General features: G+C 49.8%; 1 protein-coding gene across 4 annotated transcripts in view; it reads left to right on the forward strand.

The window, feature by feature from the left end:
* Positions 1-18,670, forward strand: part of SYNJ2 (synaptojanin 2) — a 111,822-nt gene that overhangs the window by 30,588 nt on the left and 62,564 nt on the right. For 3 of the 4 annotated variants that reach the window (XM_027551936.1, XM_027551937.1, XM_027551935.1), the window contains exon 2: positions 10,690-10,776. In XM_027551936.1, coding sequence (XP_027407737.1) covers positions 10,690-10,776 — 87 coding nt within the window. Of the gene's footprint in view, positions 1-10,689; positions 10,777-12,135; positions 12,273-18,670 lie in introns of all 4 variants that reach the window. The other variant, XM_027551938.1, reaches the window with a different exon arrangement.

Raw genomic sequence — 18,670 nt, forward strand, 5'->3', positions numbered from 1 at the left:
AGGGAAAGACATATCCAATTGAATGTAGAGTTCCAGAGAACAGCAAGGAGAGATAAGAAGACCTTCTTAACTGAACAATGCAAAGAAATGAGGAAAACAATAGAATGGGAAAGACTAGAAATCTCTTCAAGAAAATTGGAGATACCAAGGGAACATTTCATGCAAAGATGGGCACAATAAAGGACAGAAACGGTACGGACCTAACAGAAGCAGAAGATATTAAGAAGAAGTGGCAAGAATAAATACATAGAACTATACAAAAAAGATCTTAGAAAGCATCACTACAAACAAAGCTAGTGGAGGGGATGGAATTCCAGCTGAGTTATTTAAAATAATAAAAGATGATGCTGTTAAAAGTGCTGCACTCAATATGTCAGCAAATTTGGAAAACTTAGCAGTGGCCACAGAACTGGAAAAGGTCAGTTTTCATTCCTATCTCATAGAAAGGCAATGCAAAAGAATGTTCAAACTACTGCACAATTAAGCTCATTTCACATGCTAGCAAGGTAATGCTCAAAATCCTTCAGGCTAGGCTTCAACAGTACGTGAACCGAGAACTTCCAGATGTTAAAGCTAGATTTAGAAAAGGCAGAGGAACCAGAGATCAAATTGCTAACATCTGCTGGGTCATACAAAAATCAAGGGAATTCCAGAAAAACATCTACTTCTGCTTCATTGATTACACTAAAGCTTTTGACTCTGTGGATCACAACAAACTGTGGAAAGTTCTTAGAAGAGATGGGAATACCAGACCACCTCACCTGCCTCCTGAGAAAACTGTATGCAGGTCAAGAAGCAACAGTTGGTGGACCATAAAGAAGGCTGAGCATTGAAGAATTGATGCTTTTGAACTGTGGTGTTGGAGAAGACTCCTGAAAGTCTCTTGGACTGGAAGGGGATCAAACCAGTCAATCCTAGAGGAAATCAATACTGAATATTCACTAGAAGGACTGATGCTGAAGCTGAAGCTCTAATATTTTAGAGCCACCTGTTATGAAGAACTGACTCATTGGAAAAGACCCTGAAACTGAGAAAGAAAAGATTGAAGGCAGGAGGAGAAGGGTCTTACAGAGGATGAGATGGTTGGATGGCATCACCAACTTGATGGACATGAGCTTGAGCAAGCTCCAGGAGTTGGTGATGGACAGAAAAGCCTGGCAAGTTGCAGTCCATGGGGTCACAAAGAGTTGGGCAGGACTAAGCAACTGAACTGAACTGATGTCCTTTAATGAAAATAAGAAGAGCAATTTAAAGCACTGTAGTCTATGTTCTTCCATCAAATGAAAGGTGAAATTGGTGTCCTTGGATCTATCGACTGGATTTTGTTATCTATGTGCCTGCTTTATAATTACCGTGAATATTGATAGCATGGTAGATCAATGAAGAAAACTAATAGTGCCCATTAAACTTTTAATCACCATAAAAAAAAAAAAAAAAGAAGCAACAGTTGGAACTGGACATGGAACAATGGACTGGTTCAAAATTGGGAAAGGAGTACGTCACGGCTGTATATTGTCACCCTGCTTATTTAACTTCTACGCATAGCACATCATGTGAAATGTTGAGCTGGCTGAAGCACAAGCCATAATCAAGATTGCCAGGAGAAATATCAATAACCTCAGATATGCAGATGATACCACCCTAATGACAGAAAGCAAAGAGGAACGAAAGAGCCTCTTGATGAAGAAGAAAGAGGAGAGTGAAAAAAACTGCCTTAAAACTCAACATGCGAAAAACTAGGTCATGGCATCTGAACCAATCACTTCACGGTAAATAGACAGGAAAAAAAATGGAAACAGTGGCAGACTTTATTTTCTTGGGCTCCAGAATCACTGTGGACAGTGAGTGTAGCCATGAAATTCCAAGACACTTGCTCCTTGGAAGAAAAACTATGACAAACCTAGACAGCATATTATAAAGCAGAGACATCACTTTGCTGACAAAGGTCTGTATAGTCAAAGCTGTGGTTTTTCCCATAGTCATGTACAGATGTGGGAGTTGGAGCCTAAAGAAGGCTAAGCACCGAAAAACTGATGCTTTCAAACTGTGGTGTTGGAGAAGACTCTGGAGAGTCCCTTGTGACAGCAAGGGGATCAAACTAGTCAATCCTAAAGGAAATCAACCTTGAATATTCACTGGAAAGACTGATGCTGAAGTTGAAGCTCCAACACTCTGGCCTCTTGATACAAAGAGCCGACTCACTGGAAAAGACCCTGATACTGGGAAAGATTGAGGGCAGGAGAAGGGGGCAGTTGAGGATGAGATGGTTAGGTGGCATCACCAATTCAATGGGCATGAGTTTGAGCAAACTCTGGGAGATAGTGAAGGTCAGGGAAGCCTGGCATGCTGCAGTCCACGGGGTTGCAAAGAGTCAAACATGGCTGAGTGACTGAGCAACACAGGGTGAGCGCCGGCTTTTTCTAGTTGCGGCATGTGGGGCCTACCCTCTAGCTGCAGCACAGGCTTTCACTGCGGTGGCTTCTTCTGTTGCAGAGTATGGGCTCGGGCAGCGCGAGCTTCAGTAGTGCATGGGTTTTGTTGCCCCACAGCATGTGAGATCTTCCCGGAGTGGGGGTCAAACCAGTGTCCCCTGCATTTCAAGACATATTCTTAACCACTGGACCATCAGGGAAGCCCAGGTATCACATTTTAGGTTGCCGATATGAGTGCTATCGTACATATGGCATTCGTCTTTCTCTTTCTGACTTACTTCACTTTGTATGATAATCTAGATCCATCCGTGTTGCTGAAAATGGCATTGTTTCCTTCTTATTTATGGCTGAGTAGTATTCTATTTGTGTATGTGTGTATGTATGTGTATCAGGTAAAGCCATCATTCTTTACCTGATGGCTCAGTGGTAAAGAATCCTCCTGCCAAAGCAGGAGACGCAGGTTTGATCCCTGAGTCAGGAAGATCCCCTGGAGAAGGGAATGGCAACCCAGTCTGGTATTCTTGCTTGGAAAATTCTATGGACAGAGGAGCCTGGCGGGCTACATACAGTCCATGGAGTCACAAGAGTCAAACATAACTTAGCGACCGAAGAAATGAATGATGAACGAATATATATTTTCATTTATCCAGAATGTTTATCCATTCATCTCTTGCTGGACATTAGGCTGTTTCCACATCTTGGCTATTGTGAACAATGCAGCTGTGACACAGGAGTGCATGTATCTTTTTGAATTACAGTTCTGTCTGGATATATGCCCAGGAGTGAGACTGCTGGATTCTATGGCAACTCTCTTTTTAGCTTTTTAAGGAACCTCCATTCTGTTCTCCATAGTGGCTGCACCAACTTACATTCCCACCAGCAGGACAGGAGGTGAACCTGCCTCCTTTTCCAATGCCTTCCCCACCCCCTTACCCCGCTTCGCTCTGCATCCCTCCCCCTCCACCCCTGCCCCTCACTTGCGGGCCCTACTCCCCTGGGGAACCGCTGAGCAGGTCCTCCTGTCCTCGCCTGGACCTGCCTCCATGTGGCGGGACGTCTCTGGAGCGGACCCACCGTCACGCTGGCAGTGGACCCCTCTTTGGGGTCCCCAGGCCCAAGCGGGGCCTCCAGGTAAGTTCCTATGTCGGCTCACCCTCCCGCCTCCCCCTAAGGCCCTTCTCGCTGAAGCTCCTTCCAGCCTCCGCCTCCGCCTCCGCGGGGCTTTGAGCAGACGCCTTGCTTCTCAATTCACAGAGAAAGCCAGAGGCACCAGGAGAGCGTTTCCACCCGCGGCCTGCGCCCCGGCAGCCCCACCGCCCCTGAAGCCCCACCGCCTCTGCCCCAGTCCTTACGCTCTCTTGTCGCCTTGGACGGACTCTTTGTTCATGTGGCCCCCCACTCACGAGTCAGGGTCATGACCGCGTCCGGGCGCTCTCAGTGGGCCCTTTCTCTCCCCTCCAGCAGCCTTTACCTCCCGTGGATCAGTTCTGCCAGCGTGCAAACTCGTGTTAACTCCTCTTCTTAGGGAAACCTTTAGACCCCACTTTCTGCTCCCAGCCCCCCATTTCTACACACACACACGTGCACACACACACAGATGAATTCCTCAAGGAACTGCTCCTACTCCCAGCCTCTATTTTTGCCTCGTCCTCCCCATTCAGGATTCTGCCCCTCATCTTTACGGAAGCTGCTTTTCCCCTGGCTCACCTCTGTGTGTAACTCGAAGGATGAGCGCTCAGTCCTGCTGGGATGGGACTCGGCAGCGTGGGACCTCCTCGCTGACCGTCTCGCCTCCTTGACACACTCTCCCCTGGCTCCTGACACCAAGCACTGCACCTTTTCCTTGTATCTTTCTGGCTTCTCCTCTGTTTCCCAGACCTTTAAGCGCCCTGTCCCCCTCCACGCCCTCTGAAGGCGATCTCCCTGAGTCTGTGATTTTAAGAAGCTTCTGTTGGCCAGGGGTGTCCAGTTTGTATCTTCAGCCGATATGCCTGTGTGACTGCAGCTGGCACAACTGCATCCTCAAAGTCTTTACCGGGGCCGGTCTGACTCCATGACAGATGGCCGATCAGTCTCCATGGACGCCAGGGGTGATGGTCACACCATCCTGTCGGCTGTTCAGCATTATCCTTGAAACCTGTCCTTCGCTCATGTCCCACGTCCGGTCCGTCCATAAAGCCTTTTGCATTTGCCTTTGACGTATATGCAGGTATTTGATGACGTTAAGGAATTATGGTTACATTTTTAAAGATATGATCATGGTATTGTGGTGTATTTTTAAAAGGAAGCCTCATCTGTTAGAGATTCTTACTGAAATATTTATAGATAGAACAATATGAAGTCTGGAATTGGAATATAATCTTGGACAGTGGTTCTCAAGTGGAAGACTCATGAAAACAGATTTCTGGGTCTCAAGGCCAGAGTTTCTGATTTAGTGGGGTTAGGATGGGTTTTTTTTGTTTGTTTTTAAACTCCTGACACTGATTGTTGCTTATTGTCTGAGCCCACACAATGAGACTGATGTGAGGTGTCTGAGATGGGATGTGGTAGCTTACGGTGAATAATGTCAGATTCATGATCTCTGAAGAAGGTTTAGCTTTGGGACCAGGGACCAGGCTTGATCACTCAAGAGCTTTTGTGTAGCAGAGTTGTATTAAAGTGGAAAGGGGACAGAGAAAGCTTCTGACACAGACATCAGAAGGGGGATGGAGAGTGCCCCCCTTGCTAGTTTTAGCAAGCTGCTTTGTGTCTGTTAGAAAGCTATTAATCAGATAAGAGAGACACGTCAAGGCTGAGGGAGTTTCACCAGGCCCCTCTCCCACAATATGCATTTTTCAGATAGGATGGCTGGAGGTCTGTCATCCCCCAGCCATAAAACAATTGATATGAATACTGGTTTGTTGAGCTATTATCAGCGCAAGGTTTGAGAAAAGAAAAAAAGTTAGTCTTAGGTGGAACCATTTTGAAGAAAGGCAAATTCCCAAGCAAATACATAGTTTCATTAACATAATTTAAGAAAAACATTTCCATAAGAAAAACGCATTGGGTAGCTCAAGGTTTGAGAAATGTGAAATTCAGGTGGAACCAGGTGTCGTCATAGCAACACAGAACTTTGAGAGACACTTGCAGCCTGTTTTCTCCGTTTGGAGACCCCTGGCCTTCCTGCCTGTTACCCTCTCAGATGGGAGATACGAATGAAGTAAGCTTGAGTGTGAATAGATACCAGTCAGAGCTGGTGGGCACATAAAGTTATTACACTACTCTGCTTTTCTTTGGAAGTTTCAATAATAATAAAGTGAGTGCGTGTGTGTGGTATGTGCGTGTTCCCAGCACCTCCAGCTGCCCCCCCACCCCACCCCACTCCAAGCATCCTCTCTGCAGGATCATTGTAGCGCCTCCTAACTGGTCTCCTTGCCTTCCTCTTGCCCCTCCTGGATTTGTTTTCAACCGAGCAGCCATAGTGATCCCCCAAACCCCTCAGTGCCTCCCTCTGGCTCAGCACGAAACCCCAAGTCTTGTTATGACCAAGACAGTGCTTCACAGCGTGTCCCTGGCTCCATCCCCTCTGTCAGACTCGCTGACCTCACTGATCCTGCATATTCCAGGAATGCTGCAGCCCCAGGACCTTTGCACATGCTCTTCTGGGCCCACAGTGCTCCCCGGCCCTCCACTCAGCCATCTCCCTCTTTTCCTTCATCTGCTTTCACAGATTGCCCCTGCAGTGAGACCTTGCCAAACTGCACCATGTGAGAGTCCTCATTCCCCCGCTTCCTACCCCTCTTCCTTGTTCGCTTTTTCTTCTTGGCTCACGTCGCTGTCTGCATTGTGCTGCTGATCGCGTCTGTCCCCCTTGGCAGGAAGCTTGTGTGGTTCCTGGCCCCGAGTAGGCGCTGCCACTCCACTACCTTTGTGACAGCCTTGTCGGGGCCGCTGCTCCTGCCTCCTACCCTCAGCGGGTTGGCTTCCACTGTCTTCACTCATCCATTCATGACACATGTCCCTTCTTTGCCAAGGCCCCGCGCCTGCCTCGGCTGCCCCTGGGGTAGATGGGTTTGGGTCTGTTCAGGTCCCTGCTGGGTCCCTGTGCTTAGCCGGCCCTCACATACACACTCACTGGAACGAATGGCTGAATCCCAGGGCAAGAGGTGGATGAGGACAAACTTTCCTAGAAAGTTGTAGCCGATGGTCGGGGTTCGAGGGGCGGTGAGTATGGGGAAGCAAAAACATTCTCACATGGACTAACCCTCCGGAAATGCAACAAACAAAAGCATGGAAGACGGGAAAATTCTATTTTTGAGACATTAAGTAAGGAAGGACAGAAGTTGCCAATGGGCAGACCAAATACAGTCTGCAGAGGTGTGTGCAGCCCACACAGAGCTTAAAATAAACCTGGGTTGGTTGCCAAGACTGAGAAATCAGAAGTGCCCTATTTCTCTCAAAAAACTAGAAACTCGCTGGTACCCAGGCTGGTCTGACCTCCTGGGGGCAGTGGGCAGAAACGGACCATGTGTCCCCATTAGAAGGTGCGTATATCCTTGGGTCACCTTCCTGCAGCTTCGTTCCTTCATTACCTGCCTGAGGCTTTTGGTTTGTGAACTCCCTTTTAAGAGCAAAATGGATTTTTTCTTCCTTTGACACAAAGTGAGGAAATACGGTTATCTGGGGCAAGCGGTGGTGTCGGGTGGTTTTGCAACAGGTTGCCTGGGAGGCCAGGCCTCTGGGGGTCCTGGGGGCGCAGTGAGGAGGCCCTGTCTCCCAGGCTGGGACGTGTCCCACTTACACATCACAGGGGTGGGAAGGAGCCTTGGAGGGGAAGGCCTGGAGAAAAGGAGGGATGCTTTGCAGAGAGTCTGGACTTTTAACAGGGCTGGCTCATGGAAGGAAAAGGTTACTGAATCTTATGGGTTCAGCTGTGTTCCCCAAAAGATACATGCAAGTCCTAACTTCCAATACTTCAGAATGGGACCATGTTTGGACATAGGGTCCTTTGTGTAATTAGGTTGAGATGCGGTCATCCTGGAGTAGGGTGGGCCCCCAATCTGATGCGATGGGTGTCCTTGCAAGAGGAGAGAGACCCAGAGCCACACAGGGAAAAGATGGCCACGTGATGAAAGAGGCAGGGGTTGGAGGGACACAGCTGCAGGCCAAAGAAGGTCCAGGTTGATGGCCACCACCAGCCAGGACGAGGAGGGGAGGACCCTCCCTGGAGCCTTCAGAGGGTGGTGGCCGGCTGACACCTTCCTTCCAGACTTCCAGCCTCCAGACTCAACAGCTGAGAAAGTTTTGATGTTTTAAGCCTCCCAGTTTGTTTACAGTTGGTCTGTTTGCGATGGAGGAAAAGCATCTTCTCCCAAGCCTGGCACATGTAGCCAGGTTGTGGCCGTCCGTGAGGTGCCTTGTGTGAAAGCCAGGGATGATGCTGCTGATTCAATATTAAGGAGTTGATCATTTACAGGATTCGAATGGGACAAGGTGGCCTGTTGGTGCTGTGCTTGTTTGTTTTTAAAATAAGATGAGAAGCCTTTTAAAAATTTGTGTTGTTTAATTTTCCCAGCGCAGGGGGACCGGCTGTGTGTGCTTGTCTTCTGTGACCAGTGGGGCGGGGGGTCGGGTCTGTTTCCACAGCTTCTCCTGCTGTCCCGTTCCCACCTCTGAAGTGTGGATCTGACCAGGCTCCTTTGGCTGGCAGTTTCCCAGGGTTTTGTTTGTTTGGTCAGGACTGTTTGTAGAGGGACATAAAGGCACAAAGACTTCCTCGTTTTAGGGTCAACAGGGTGAGACCCAGATGATACTCTGGCTTCAGGGTTCTGTGCTAAGGCTTTGTAAAGCTTTGCGGGTTGAAATACGATTTTTGTGTGTGAGTCAGAATTATGCTCTTGCATTGATCAACGTGTCCACTGCAGTGAGGACTGGAAGCTGCCTGTTTACCTCTCTCTCTTTAGACCAGGAGACACCACGTGTGGCCCTGAACAGGCCTGCAGGGGGCAATTCGCTTCCTCCTGCAGGGATGGGATTTCACAGGCTTCACCTGCCCTAGAGTAGGGGGCAGGCCACTTCCAGGAGGGCTCCGTAGGCACGTGGCACCAGGCTTGTCCCTGAACGGCGGACTTGTCATCACCTGGATGGAGGAGGCCTTCATCTCTTCGGGGAGCAGACCAGGGTGGGCAGGAAGGCTGCCTCGTCCTCCTCATTGTCATCATTGTGGGGGCAAAGACCCGCGGGCTCCAGAAAGTGGGTCATGCCCATCTGTGGGCCCCTCAGTGCCCCCATCCTGATGCCCACTTCCTGTGACAGTTCCCACGTGTGGCAGAAGGGGCCTTGCACTTGTGATTAAGCTAAGGGCCTTGGCATAGGAGATTGTTGGGGATGATCCAGGGGACCCGTGTACTCACAATGGTCCTTAACAGATGGAAGAAGGAGGCGGGAGAGGGAGAGAGGATGAGATGTGAAGATGGAAGCAGGGATTGGAGGGATGCGATTGCTAGTTTTGAAGGGATAGGATGTGGACACGAGGGAGGGTGCAGTGAATTGGGAGGTTGGGACTGACTTATATACACTTGTTTAGTGGCTGCTTTGCAACCCCATGGACTGTAGCCTGCCAGGCTCCTCTGTCCATGGGATTCTCCAGGCAAGAATACTGGAGTAGGTAGCCATTCCCTTCTCCAGTGGATCTTCCCAACCCAGGTATTGAACCCAAGTCTCCTGCATTGGCAGGTGGATTCTTCGCTGCTGAGCCACCAGGGAAGCCCCGGCTTTGGGTAATTACCTTTAGATTACTCTGCTCCCTCCTCCCCCAGCAAAAAACCCTAATTAGAAAAAGTCATGTGAATTTTGGAGGAAAATGTCATTTATTAAACTGGTTCTTAACCTTAGAGCTCCTTGAAGATTCTGATGAAAATTACAATCCCAGTCTCATAAAAATATACATCAAAAATTTTGCATACAATTTTAGAGATTATAGGGCTTTCCTGGTAGCTCAGTTGGTAAAGAATCCGCCTACAACGCGGGAGACCTGGGTTTGATTCCTGGGTTGGGAAGATCCGCTGGAGAAGGGATAGGCTACCCACTCCAGTATTCTGGCCTGGAGAATTCCATGGACTGTATACAATCCATGGGGTCACAAAGAGTCAGACACGACTGAGTGACTTTCACTTTCACTTTTTAGAGATACAGAGCCCCCCAAAACCTATCTGTGAAGCTGTGGTGTCTGCCAGGCTTTTTCCTCTGTCTCCCCAGATGGAGAGCCCTTGTATTAGATGAATTCAGTTGAGGCTGAGTTTTTGCTTCCATAGGAAGTCGCCCTAATGGTATTTGCTGCTGCTGCTGCTAAGTCGCTTCAGTCGTGTCCGACTCTGCGCGACCCCATAGACGGCAGCCCACCAGGCTCCACCGTCCCTGGGATTTTCCAGGCAAGAACACTGGAGTGGGTTGCCATTTTCCTTCGCCAATGCATGAAAGTGAAAAGTGAGAGTTTGCGGGGTCCTTATTTAAGGATTCATCCGTGTTTGTGTTTTGTTCTATGCATTTAGAAATGTTCTTCTGAGAAAAGGGCACAAAGGCCTGGCCCCTGTAAGAGCCAGTGGCACCTCCAGTGGTGTCTGTGGTATTACTGTCAAGGTTAAGGGCTCCTTCCTTTTCCTGGTCTTTCCCTCTGCCAGGTTTTCTTTTTCTGCTTCTCATAGGCTGGGTGTAGTCCTGGGTGTTTCTAGTAACTCTGAAGACCCCGGGGACCTCTGCTTATCAGCCTGCCTTGGGATTCACTGGCCCCGGACGTGGAGCACCAGGCTCACCCAGGCCTCCTGCTCGGCCCTTGTGTGTTAGCAGGTCCCCAGGGGGCGGTTGGGCACTTGCACGACGCGGCCTCTGGTGGACAATACCTAGGAAGGAAGGTCCTCCCCATCGGGGAGCGATGACTCAGTGCTGTTTCTGAGCATGTGGGCTGCAGTACCGAGGGATGGGGCCGGCCTGAGACACCTGCTCCCGCCTCAAACCCAGCACCTCCACCGGCCGGGGACTCCCCTCCGCCTCTGCAGCCCTCCCTGGGACGCTGCCGGAGCTTTCAGACAGCAGGTGGGAAGGTCTCAGTCCCTGGAGCTCAGCGATCTTCCGATCCACAAGCCTCCACACAGATGACTTGGGGCCGAGCTACTGACTCTGCGTTTTCTTTGCCGAGTGGGTGGGAGCCGCATCCGAAGCTGCAGTGGATGAACTCCACCAGGAGGTTTGGCTGATGCTCTGTGCTGTGTTTCTCCCGCAGCCCCGGAAGAAAAGGAGGTCATTAAAGGCCAGTATGGGAAGCTCATCGATGCTTACGGCTGCCTGGGGGAGCTCAGGGTGAAGTCCGGTGAGTACCCGCGTGGAGGGCGGCAGCTGTCACACGCTCGGGGCTATAGACTTCTAGTGTCGGGCAGAGCTTCTCTTATGTGAGTTTGGAGAGGCTGTGGGATTTAGTCGTTTTATTTCAGCTGCTACCCTCTTTTAAAATGTTTCTTTATTTCCCTGAGCTGGCTCCTCCAGGCTAGGGCAGAGGTCGAGGTGAGAGCAGCCTGGTCCTCCCCTGTTGGCACTCCTTCCCACCCTGGGCACAGAGTGGGCACAGACCTTCTCTGGGTGCCTGCCAGGATCTCAGGTCTTCCAGCCTGGTCTGGGAGGGCAGGGGCGTCTCCCCAGGGGCTGGTGTGTTGTTTTACAGGGGATCTGTATTCTAGAAGGGGGTGGAGGTCAGAGGTCAGAAGCCCCTGGACCTGCTGAGTGTGTCTTGACGGAGTGGAACTGGGATGGGGCATCATTGGCAAGGAGAGAAAAGCCACCAGCGCCTGACCACTGGGCACTGAGGGTGGGTGTGAGCAAGAGCAAGGAAAAGAGTTCCAGAACTGGGCCACATGATCCGACTGGAAAGGGCAGAGGACTCACAGGAACTCGCGGGCATCCTTGCTCGGTGTAAGACGCGAGGGGCTGAACCGTCGACCCGGCTGCCGCTGGGGAGTCACAGTCTCCCTGTGAGGCCGCTCGGTCACCTCTGCACTCCTGGGCCTCGCAGGAGCCCTGATGCGATGCCGGGGCTCAGCAGCCCCCTCCTTCCTCCCCTCTCTGCCGTCTGATTTACACTGTCCCTGCCCAGTGTCTCTGGTGACTTATGGGGCCAAGACCAGATCAGGCTGTGAGCTGCTCAAACGCAGGCTCTTCCCAAGCCTACATCCACACAGCAGCTGCTTTCATCTCCACATCCACACAGCAGCTGTGTTCCCTGGTCTAAGGATTTTCACAGCAGACAGAATAGCACAGTTGTTTGCCATTACTTTTCTGGCTCTTCTTTCTTTAGTCGGGTGGTTTTTTTTTCTCCTCTGAACTATGATGGTGATCATCTCCAAACAGTGTTTAGGAAAAACACTCAGTACCCACATGACAAAATGCATGTATTAAATGTCTGTTTTGTGCCAGTGGCTAAGTGTACATTCGCTTCTTTAATCCTAAAAACAAGCCAACATGATACCGTGTCTTTATTCTCCTTTTATTCTCCTTTTCAGTAAAGGAAACAGACTCAGAGGGTAAAAATAACTTGCCTAAGAAGCTCAGCTAGAATTCAAACCTGGATCTAGCGGCCTCTAAACACTTACTTTTTTTCCATGAAGATGTGCTGCCTGCCAAGGGTTTCTGTAGGTTTTTTTTCCCCTTGCCATGATTTTTTTTTTTTTTTCCCGAGGTTATAAAAAATTCCTGCGGCCTTTCCTCAATCACGAGGATGTGAAGATGACAGCTGACCTTATGTGGTGCTTACTCTGTGCTGGGCCCAGTTTTAAGTGTTTTAATTTATTAACTCAGCTCTCCCAACAACTTGAGGTAGGAACTGGAACTGTTAGAAAGCTTAAGAGTTGTAATTCCTCTATTCCATGACACATTTTTTTATATTATAACATCTGGGTGTTTCAGATATGTTACAGTTGTTGGCATTTTACAATTATGATTGGCAATATTTTTCTTGTGCGTAAATTAATGGTTCATTTCGCATCGGTGACTTGCCGAAAGTGGGGCAGTCCTTAAGAGGCAAGTGGGTTTTTTAAAAATTTAAATGTACTTATTTTTAATTGGAGGATAATTGCTTTGCAATGTTGTGTTGGTTTCTGCCATACAGCAACGTGAATCAGCCACGGGTATACATATGCCCCCTCCCTCTTGAACCTGTGAAAGTGAAAGTCGTTCAGTCGTGTCCAACCCTTTGCGACCCCGTGGACTTTACAGTCCATGGAATTCTCCAGGCCAGAATACTGGAGTGGGTAGCCTTTCCCTTCTCCAGGAGATCTTCCCAACCCAGGGATTGAACCCAGGTCTCCTACATTGCAGGCAGATTCTTTACCAGCTGAGCCACAAGGGAAGCCCCTTGAACCTGTGACTAGGTTTTAAACTGCTTTTTTTATGGCATCAGGGGCTGCCTTCACCAACTAGGCTGTTCTGTCCTGAAAGGGGCAGGAAGGCTAAGGTTCCAAGACCAGGGAAGTGGTACCTTGCCTGTATCCCAGGGGAAAGCTTGTCTTCCTGGGCTGAGGCTGGAAATCAGCTCTAGGAAACCGGTCCTGACTGGGAAGACTGGCAGCCCCCACAGACAGTGTCCGAGTGAGCCAGGGTGTCTGTGGGTGCCCGGCTACGGGAGGCTCATTCCAGGGCAGGGAGTGGAGAGAGGTGACCAGCTCCCAGTGCTGCCCCAGACAAAGCCCTCCTCCCTGCCTGTGGCCCTTCACCCACCTGCTCCTCCCCCCGAGGGGGGAGCGAGTACAGCCCCTGGTCCCCAGCCATGTCTGATGTCCTCTGAACACCCCCAGCCCTGCCTGCCTGTGTCACCCTGCCCCACCCTCCAGGGGGGCCTGTGAAGGCTCCCTGAGTGTAGTGAGAGTGTTTCTGACTTGGAACATCAGGATTATCTGGCCTTTCTGAACACATTTCTGAAAGTGCCCAGGATATCTGAAGGATGCGGGCTTCCCTGGTGGCTCAGTGGTAAAGAACCCGCCTGTCAATGCAGGAGACTCGGGTTCCATCCCTGGGTCGGGAAGATGTCCTGGAGGAGGACATGGCAACCCACTCCAGTAATCCTGCCTGGGGAATCCCATGGACAGAGGATCCTGGCGGGCTACAGTCCATGGGGTCACAAAACGAGTCGGTCAGACATGATTGAGCGACTGAACAAGAGTCTGAAGGATGGAAGGACTGGGCCTTGTCATTGAGTTTTTCCAGTTCTCTTCGGTTACACTGAGGAATGTTTGGCTTGAACTTGATTTTCTTTTCCGTCTGCAAGTCCCTATCCCAGAACTACGATGTGTTTTGTTTTCTTCCCCACCTGTTGAGGGTGCTGGCAGTACAGAGTGAAATTCCAGCTTTCACCTGCCACCAGGATGAACAGACCGAGTGGGAGGTGGGCCCCGTTTTGACTCTTTTAGACTGAAGGTCTCTGTACAGAGAGAGAGACTTCCGCTCAGGTTCTTAATTAACTTAGGGCAGTTGTTCAGTTTCAGTCTACCTAAGTGAACACAGCCTTTTATGTTAGAAATTAAGAAATGTTCACAAGTTTGTAGATTTCCATGGAGAGCTCAGAGTCCCTCCTTCCTCTCTGAAATGCTAGCAGGAAGGGGTTGGAGCCCCCACGATAAGCCCTGGAGTTGGGGCTTCCTATTGTTGTTCAGCCACTCAGTCATGTTCGACTCTTTGTGACCCCATGGACTGCAGCACACCAGGCTTCCCTGGTATTCACCATCTCCCAAGAGCTTGCTCAAGCTCATGTCCATTGAGTCAGTGATGCCATCCAACCATCTCATCCTCTGTCGCCCCTTTCTCCTCTTGCCTTCAATCTTTCCCAGCATCAGGGTCTTTTCCAATGAGTCGGTTCTTTGCATCAGATGGCCAAAGTATTGGAGCTTCAGCGTCAGTCCTTCCAATGAATATAGGAAGGTTCATATAGTCAAAGCTATGGTTTTTCCAGTAGTCATGTATGGATATGAGAGTCGGGTTTGCTGACCCATACACAATACAAGGCATAGAAAGTGAGAGTGTTGTTATAAAAAGAACTTATCCCAATGATTATAGGGATTTAACTCCCCTTTCCCCTAAGCTCTCAAGGCCTCCCTATTTCATAGCCTTGGGGGTTGAATACATTGAGGTCTCCATTGAACTGTGTTTCCTGGAGTTGGGCAGTGCACAGCCTGTAAAGCTGTACTTGGCAGTCCTGTAAGCCTTCCACCACACAGCCCTCCTCAAGTCTAATTTCAGCTTCTCGACAGACTGACCTTCTTAGTTCATTCAATATCTCGAGGGCTGTTTTCACACCTCTAAAAGCAGGAAAACTGCCTCATCTCTATCTTACATAGTTCTGAAGATTTTTATTAATACGTGAGAAAATGAACATGGACTGAACTTGGCTATTGAGTGGGTGCGAAGGGCTGTCCTGCAGGGTTTCCTCAGGGAGAACTAGGCGTGGGGCCCAGGCTGAGTGCCTTGGGTCTGTGACCCCTGGTGGTAGTCAGCCACGGCTGACTTCTTTGGGCAGTCACTACACGATGGACCGTCTCTGGAGGGGGACCTTTGACAGTCTTTAGGAGTCCTTTGAGATTCAGAAAATGCAGTATTCTCTAGCAAGTCTTGAAAGGAACCGGCCATCAGTCTTAATAATTTAACTCTTACACCCAGTGGTGGGCCGGTCATTATTTGGCGTCCGGCTCTCTGGTGGGGAATCCCTGACGGTTTGTGTTTGTCAGGTTCTGTCGTGTAAGTGTATCCACCGTGGGTGGTTTCAGGCCAGGATGGAATTGGGATGCGCTGTGCTCAGCCGGCTCCCGGAAGCTGGTGAAAGTAGCCAGCACACTGCTGCCTTCACGGTGCTCGTGTTCTCAGCAGGGATGAGACAGATACCTGGTGGGTCCAGGTATTCAGGATTCTGAGCTCGCTGGTAAGGGGCGGGGGACTCGGACTCCTCCAGCCACAGCTGCTGACTTCACAGGTGGGGAAGCATCGGCTCCCAGGTCCTCTGTTCATAGATCTGAGGGTATCCTGGACCCGAAGTCAAGAGGGAGGATGGTGTGTAGGCACCCACGGTTGAGATCCCTCATACCTGGCTGGGGAGAGAACTCTTAGGCTGAGCAAACAGAGAAATTCCAACGCAGAACATGCCTGGCACCATCTCTGAATGAACCATTGTGTGTGCTGGTGACTCATGGTGGCCCCGGCGCCCAACCTTCCCGGCCAGATGACGAGTGGCCGCGGCTGGATGAAACTCGGGACCTGTCCCTGCAGGGCTTGGAATTTCTCCCAGACAGCTCTGACTTGGAGCTGGGCTTTGAAGATGGCTCTCTTGAGGGAGAGGATTTCTAAATTGAGGTTTTGGAGGTTTTTACAAATTGTGATGAAATATACATAAGATAGGGCTTCCCAGGTTGCTCAGATGGTAAAGAATCTGCCTGCAATGCAGGAGACCCGGGTTCAATCTTCGGGCCAGGAAGATCCCCTGGAGAAGGGAATGGCAGCCCACTCCAGTGGGATTCTCTTGCTGGGAGAACCCCATGGACAGAGGAGCCTGCTGGGTTACAGCCCATGAGATTGCAAAAAGTTGGACATGACTGAGCACCTAACATATATAAGATAATAAAATTTACCATTTTTAACAACTACTTATTTATTTATCTATTTGGCTGCTCCTGGTCTTAGTTATGGCATGCGAGATCTTTGATCTTGGTTGTGGCTTGCAGGATCTTTGGTTGTGATCCTGCAATCAGATCCTGAGAGATCTGATTCCTTGACCAGGCCTCTTGCATTGAGAGCGTGGCATCTTAGCCACTGGACCACCAGTGAAAGTGAAAGTCACTCAGTCATGTCCAACTCTTTCCGACCCCGTGGACTATATACAGTCCATGGAATTTTACAGGCCAGAATAGTGGAACGGGTATCCAGCCGTTCCCTTCTCCAGGGGATCTTCCAACCCAGGGGTCGAACTCAGGTCTCCCACATTGCAGGCACGTTCTTTACCAGCTGAGCCACAAGGGAGGTCCCTCAAAGTTACCATTTTAACCATTTAAGCATTACAGGTCAGTGGCATGAAGGCCATTCACGTTCTTGAGCAGTTATCACCACCGTCCATCTCTGCTGCTGCTGCTAAGTCGCTTCAGTCATGTCCGACTCTGTGTGACCCCATAGACGGCAGCCCACCAGGCTCCCCCGTCCCTGGGATTCTCCAGGCAAGAACACTGGAGTGGGTTGCCATTTCCTTCTCCAATGTAGGAAAGTGAAAAGTGAAAGTGAAGCCGCTCAGTCATGTCCAACTCTTTGCGACCTTATGGATTGCAGCCCACCAGGCTCCTCCGTCCATGGGATTTTCCAGGCAAGAGTACTGGAGTGGGGTGCCATTGCCTTCTCTGACCGTCCATCTCTAGAACATTTTTTATCATCTCAAACTGAAACCCTATCCCAGTTAACCTGTATATATAATTTGCTCAGTCATGTCCCACTCTTTCGAGACCCCATGGACTGTAGCCCACCAGGCTCCTCTCTCCATGGAATTTTCCAGGCAAGAATACTGGAGCGGGGTTGCCATTTCCCACTCCAGGGGATCTTCCTGACCCAGGGATCGAACCCTGTATCTCCTGCATTGGCAGGTGGATTCTTTACTCCTTGAGCCACCTGGGAAGCACATATTTATACTGAGGTAGTTGCAATCCACTGCCCCACCCTGCTCACCCAGACTGCCTCTGTGTGGGTATGGCCCTCCTGGTTCTGGTGTAGATGTCTTTTTGGTCTGTGACCCATTTCTTGCCCTCGCCTACACCTCACCTGACTCTGGCCAGCATCCTCTGACCCAGGCATGGTCTTGCTGCTGCTGGAGCCCTGGAACCAGAGAGTTGGAGCTGAAAGGGATGGGAGCCCATCTGGTGCCCAGAGATGGCCTGAGGCCCCACAGGCCGCTGAAAGGCGTGTGGAGCCCTATCTTCTCAGGCCAAGGTGAGCCTGACTTTTGTCTTTGCCTTGTTTCAAGATCCTATCTGGTTTCAAGGCCCTGGACTCAGCCTTGGCTGATGACGTCTGAGATCCCCAGCCCCCAATCACTACCTACCCCTCACCCACGGCCCATTTCACTTCCGGGCTGTGAGAAAATTGATCCTGAGTTACTGAAAACACAGCTGGGATCCCATGCTCAAGGTGACCTCAGAGAGGATTTCTCCCTCGCCTGGGGCAGGCGAGTCTCGCCAGCCTGTTTTACCCCTGGAGACACCTTCTGTGTGGGCTCAGGGGCCGCTCTTAAACAGATGGGGGGACATGGTGTTGCCAGGACTGACTGACCCCTGCCAGGCTGAGGGGCCGTTTTCTTGGGGTCACAGAGACTGTGAGCATGGACGTGGTTAGATCTGAGGAAAACAACTTCCGCTCCTCAGCGCCTCCCGGTCATCAGTTTGCCTGAGAATGTCCTGGGATGTGGAGCTGGCTTCTCACCCTCCCTGTTCCACCCATAACCACCCTTCTGCTGTCTTATTTCGCACAGCATCTCAGCATGCTGTGTTGTTCCAGACGTAAATGCCTCTAGGTTGCCAAACAAAGGGACAAGTCAGAATATTGTCAGCGGTTGAGCAAGTCAGTCACCTCAATGACTAGGTGACAGATTTGTTGACAAGTCAGATGACAGTCAATTGTTTTCTTTCCACAAAATGGAAGAAGTAAGTGGGGTGTCAGCTGACAGCATTAACAGCGCTGTGTCAATAATTCATTGTGATTTCTTTTTTTCTTACCATGTAACTCAGAAGGACTTTGAAGAATTGAGTGACGTTTCTCTAATGAAGCCCTTTCTGTTCCCATCTGTTTATCAATGTGAACAAGGTTCCTCAGCGTTTACATCTATAAAAATGAAAAATAGAACCGGAATTGGAATCTAGTTTCATTCCACCAATAAATGCGTGTCCATGAACGAGAAATACCACTCGTCTCGTTAAGAGAAGCCTTTCCAGCAAATCTTTACTTTTTATGTTAAATGATCGTTTAACAAAAATGTTTTGTTTACACCATTTGACCAATCTCTACTGAAAATCATTGTAGGGATAACTCAAGCCCGAAGAAAAACTTTTTAAAGACTCAGAACTTTAGGATCAAAGTGCTGTACAGTATGATCGAGTGACGCACAGAATGTAACATTAGGATGAAATTCTGTGGGGAAAGTGGACGGCAAATAGGAGTAAAAATCCCATCTGTTCAAGAAGATCTTGTTCATGATTCCT

The sequence above is a fragment of the Bos indicus x Bos taurus genome, chromosome 9, assembly GCF_003369695.1.
Source record: "Bos indicus x Bos taurus breed Angus x Brahman F1 hybrid chromosome 9, Bos_hybrid_MaternalHap_v2.0, whole genome shotgun sequence".
NCBI classification, from domain to species: domain Eukaryota; kingdom Metazoa; phylum Chordata; class Mammalia; order Artiodactyla; family Bovidae; genus Bos; species Bos indicus x Bos taurus.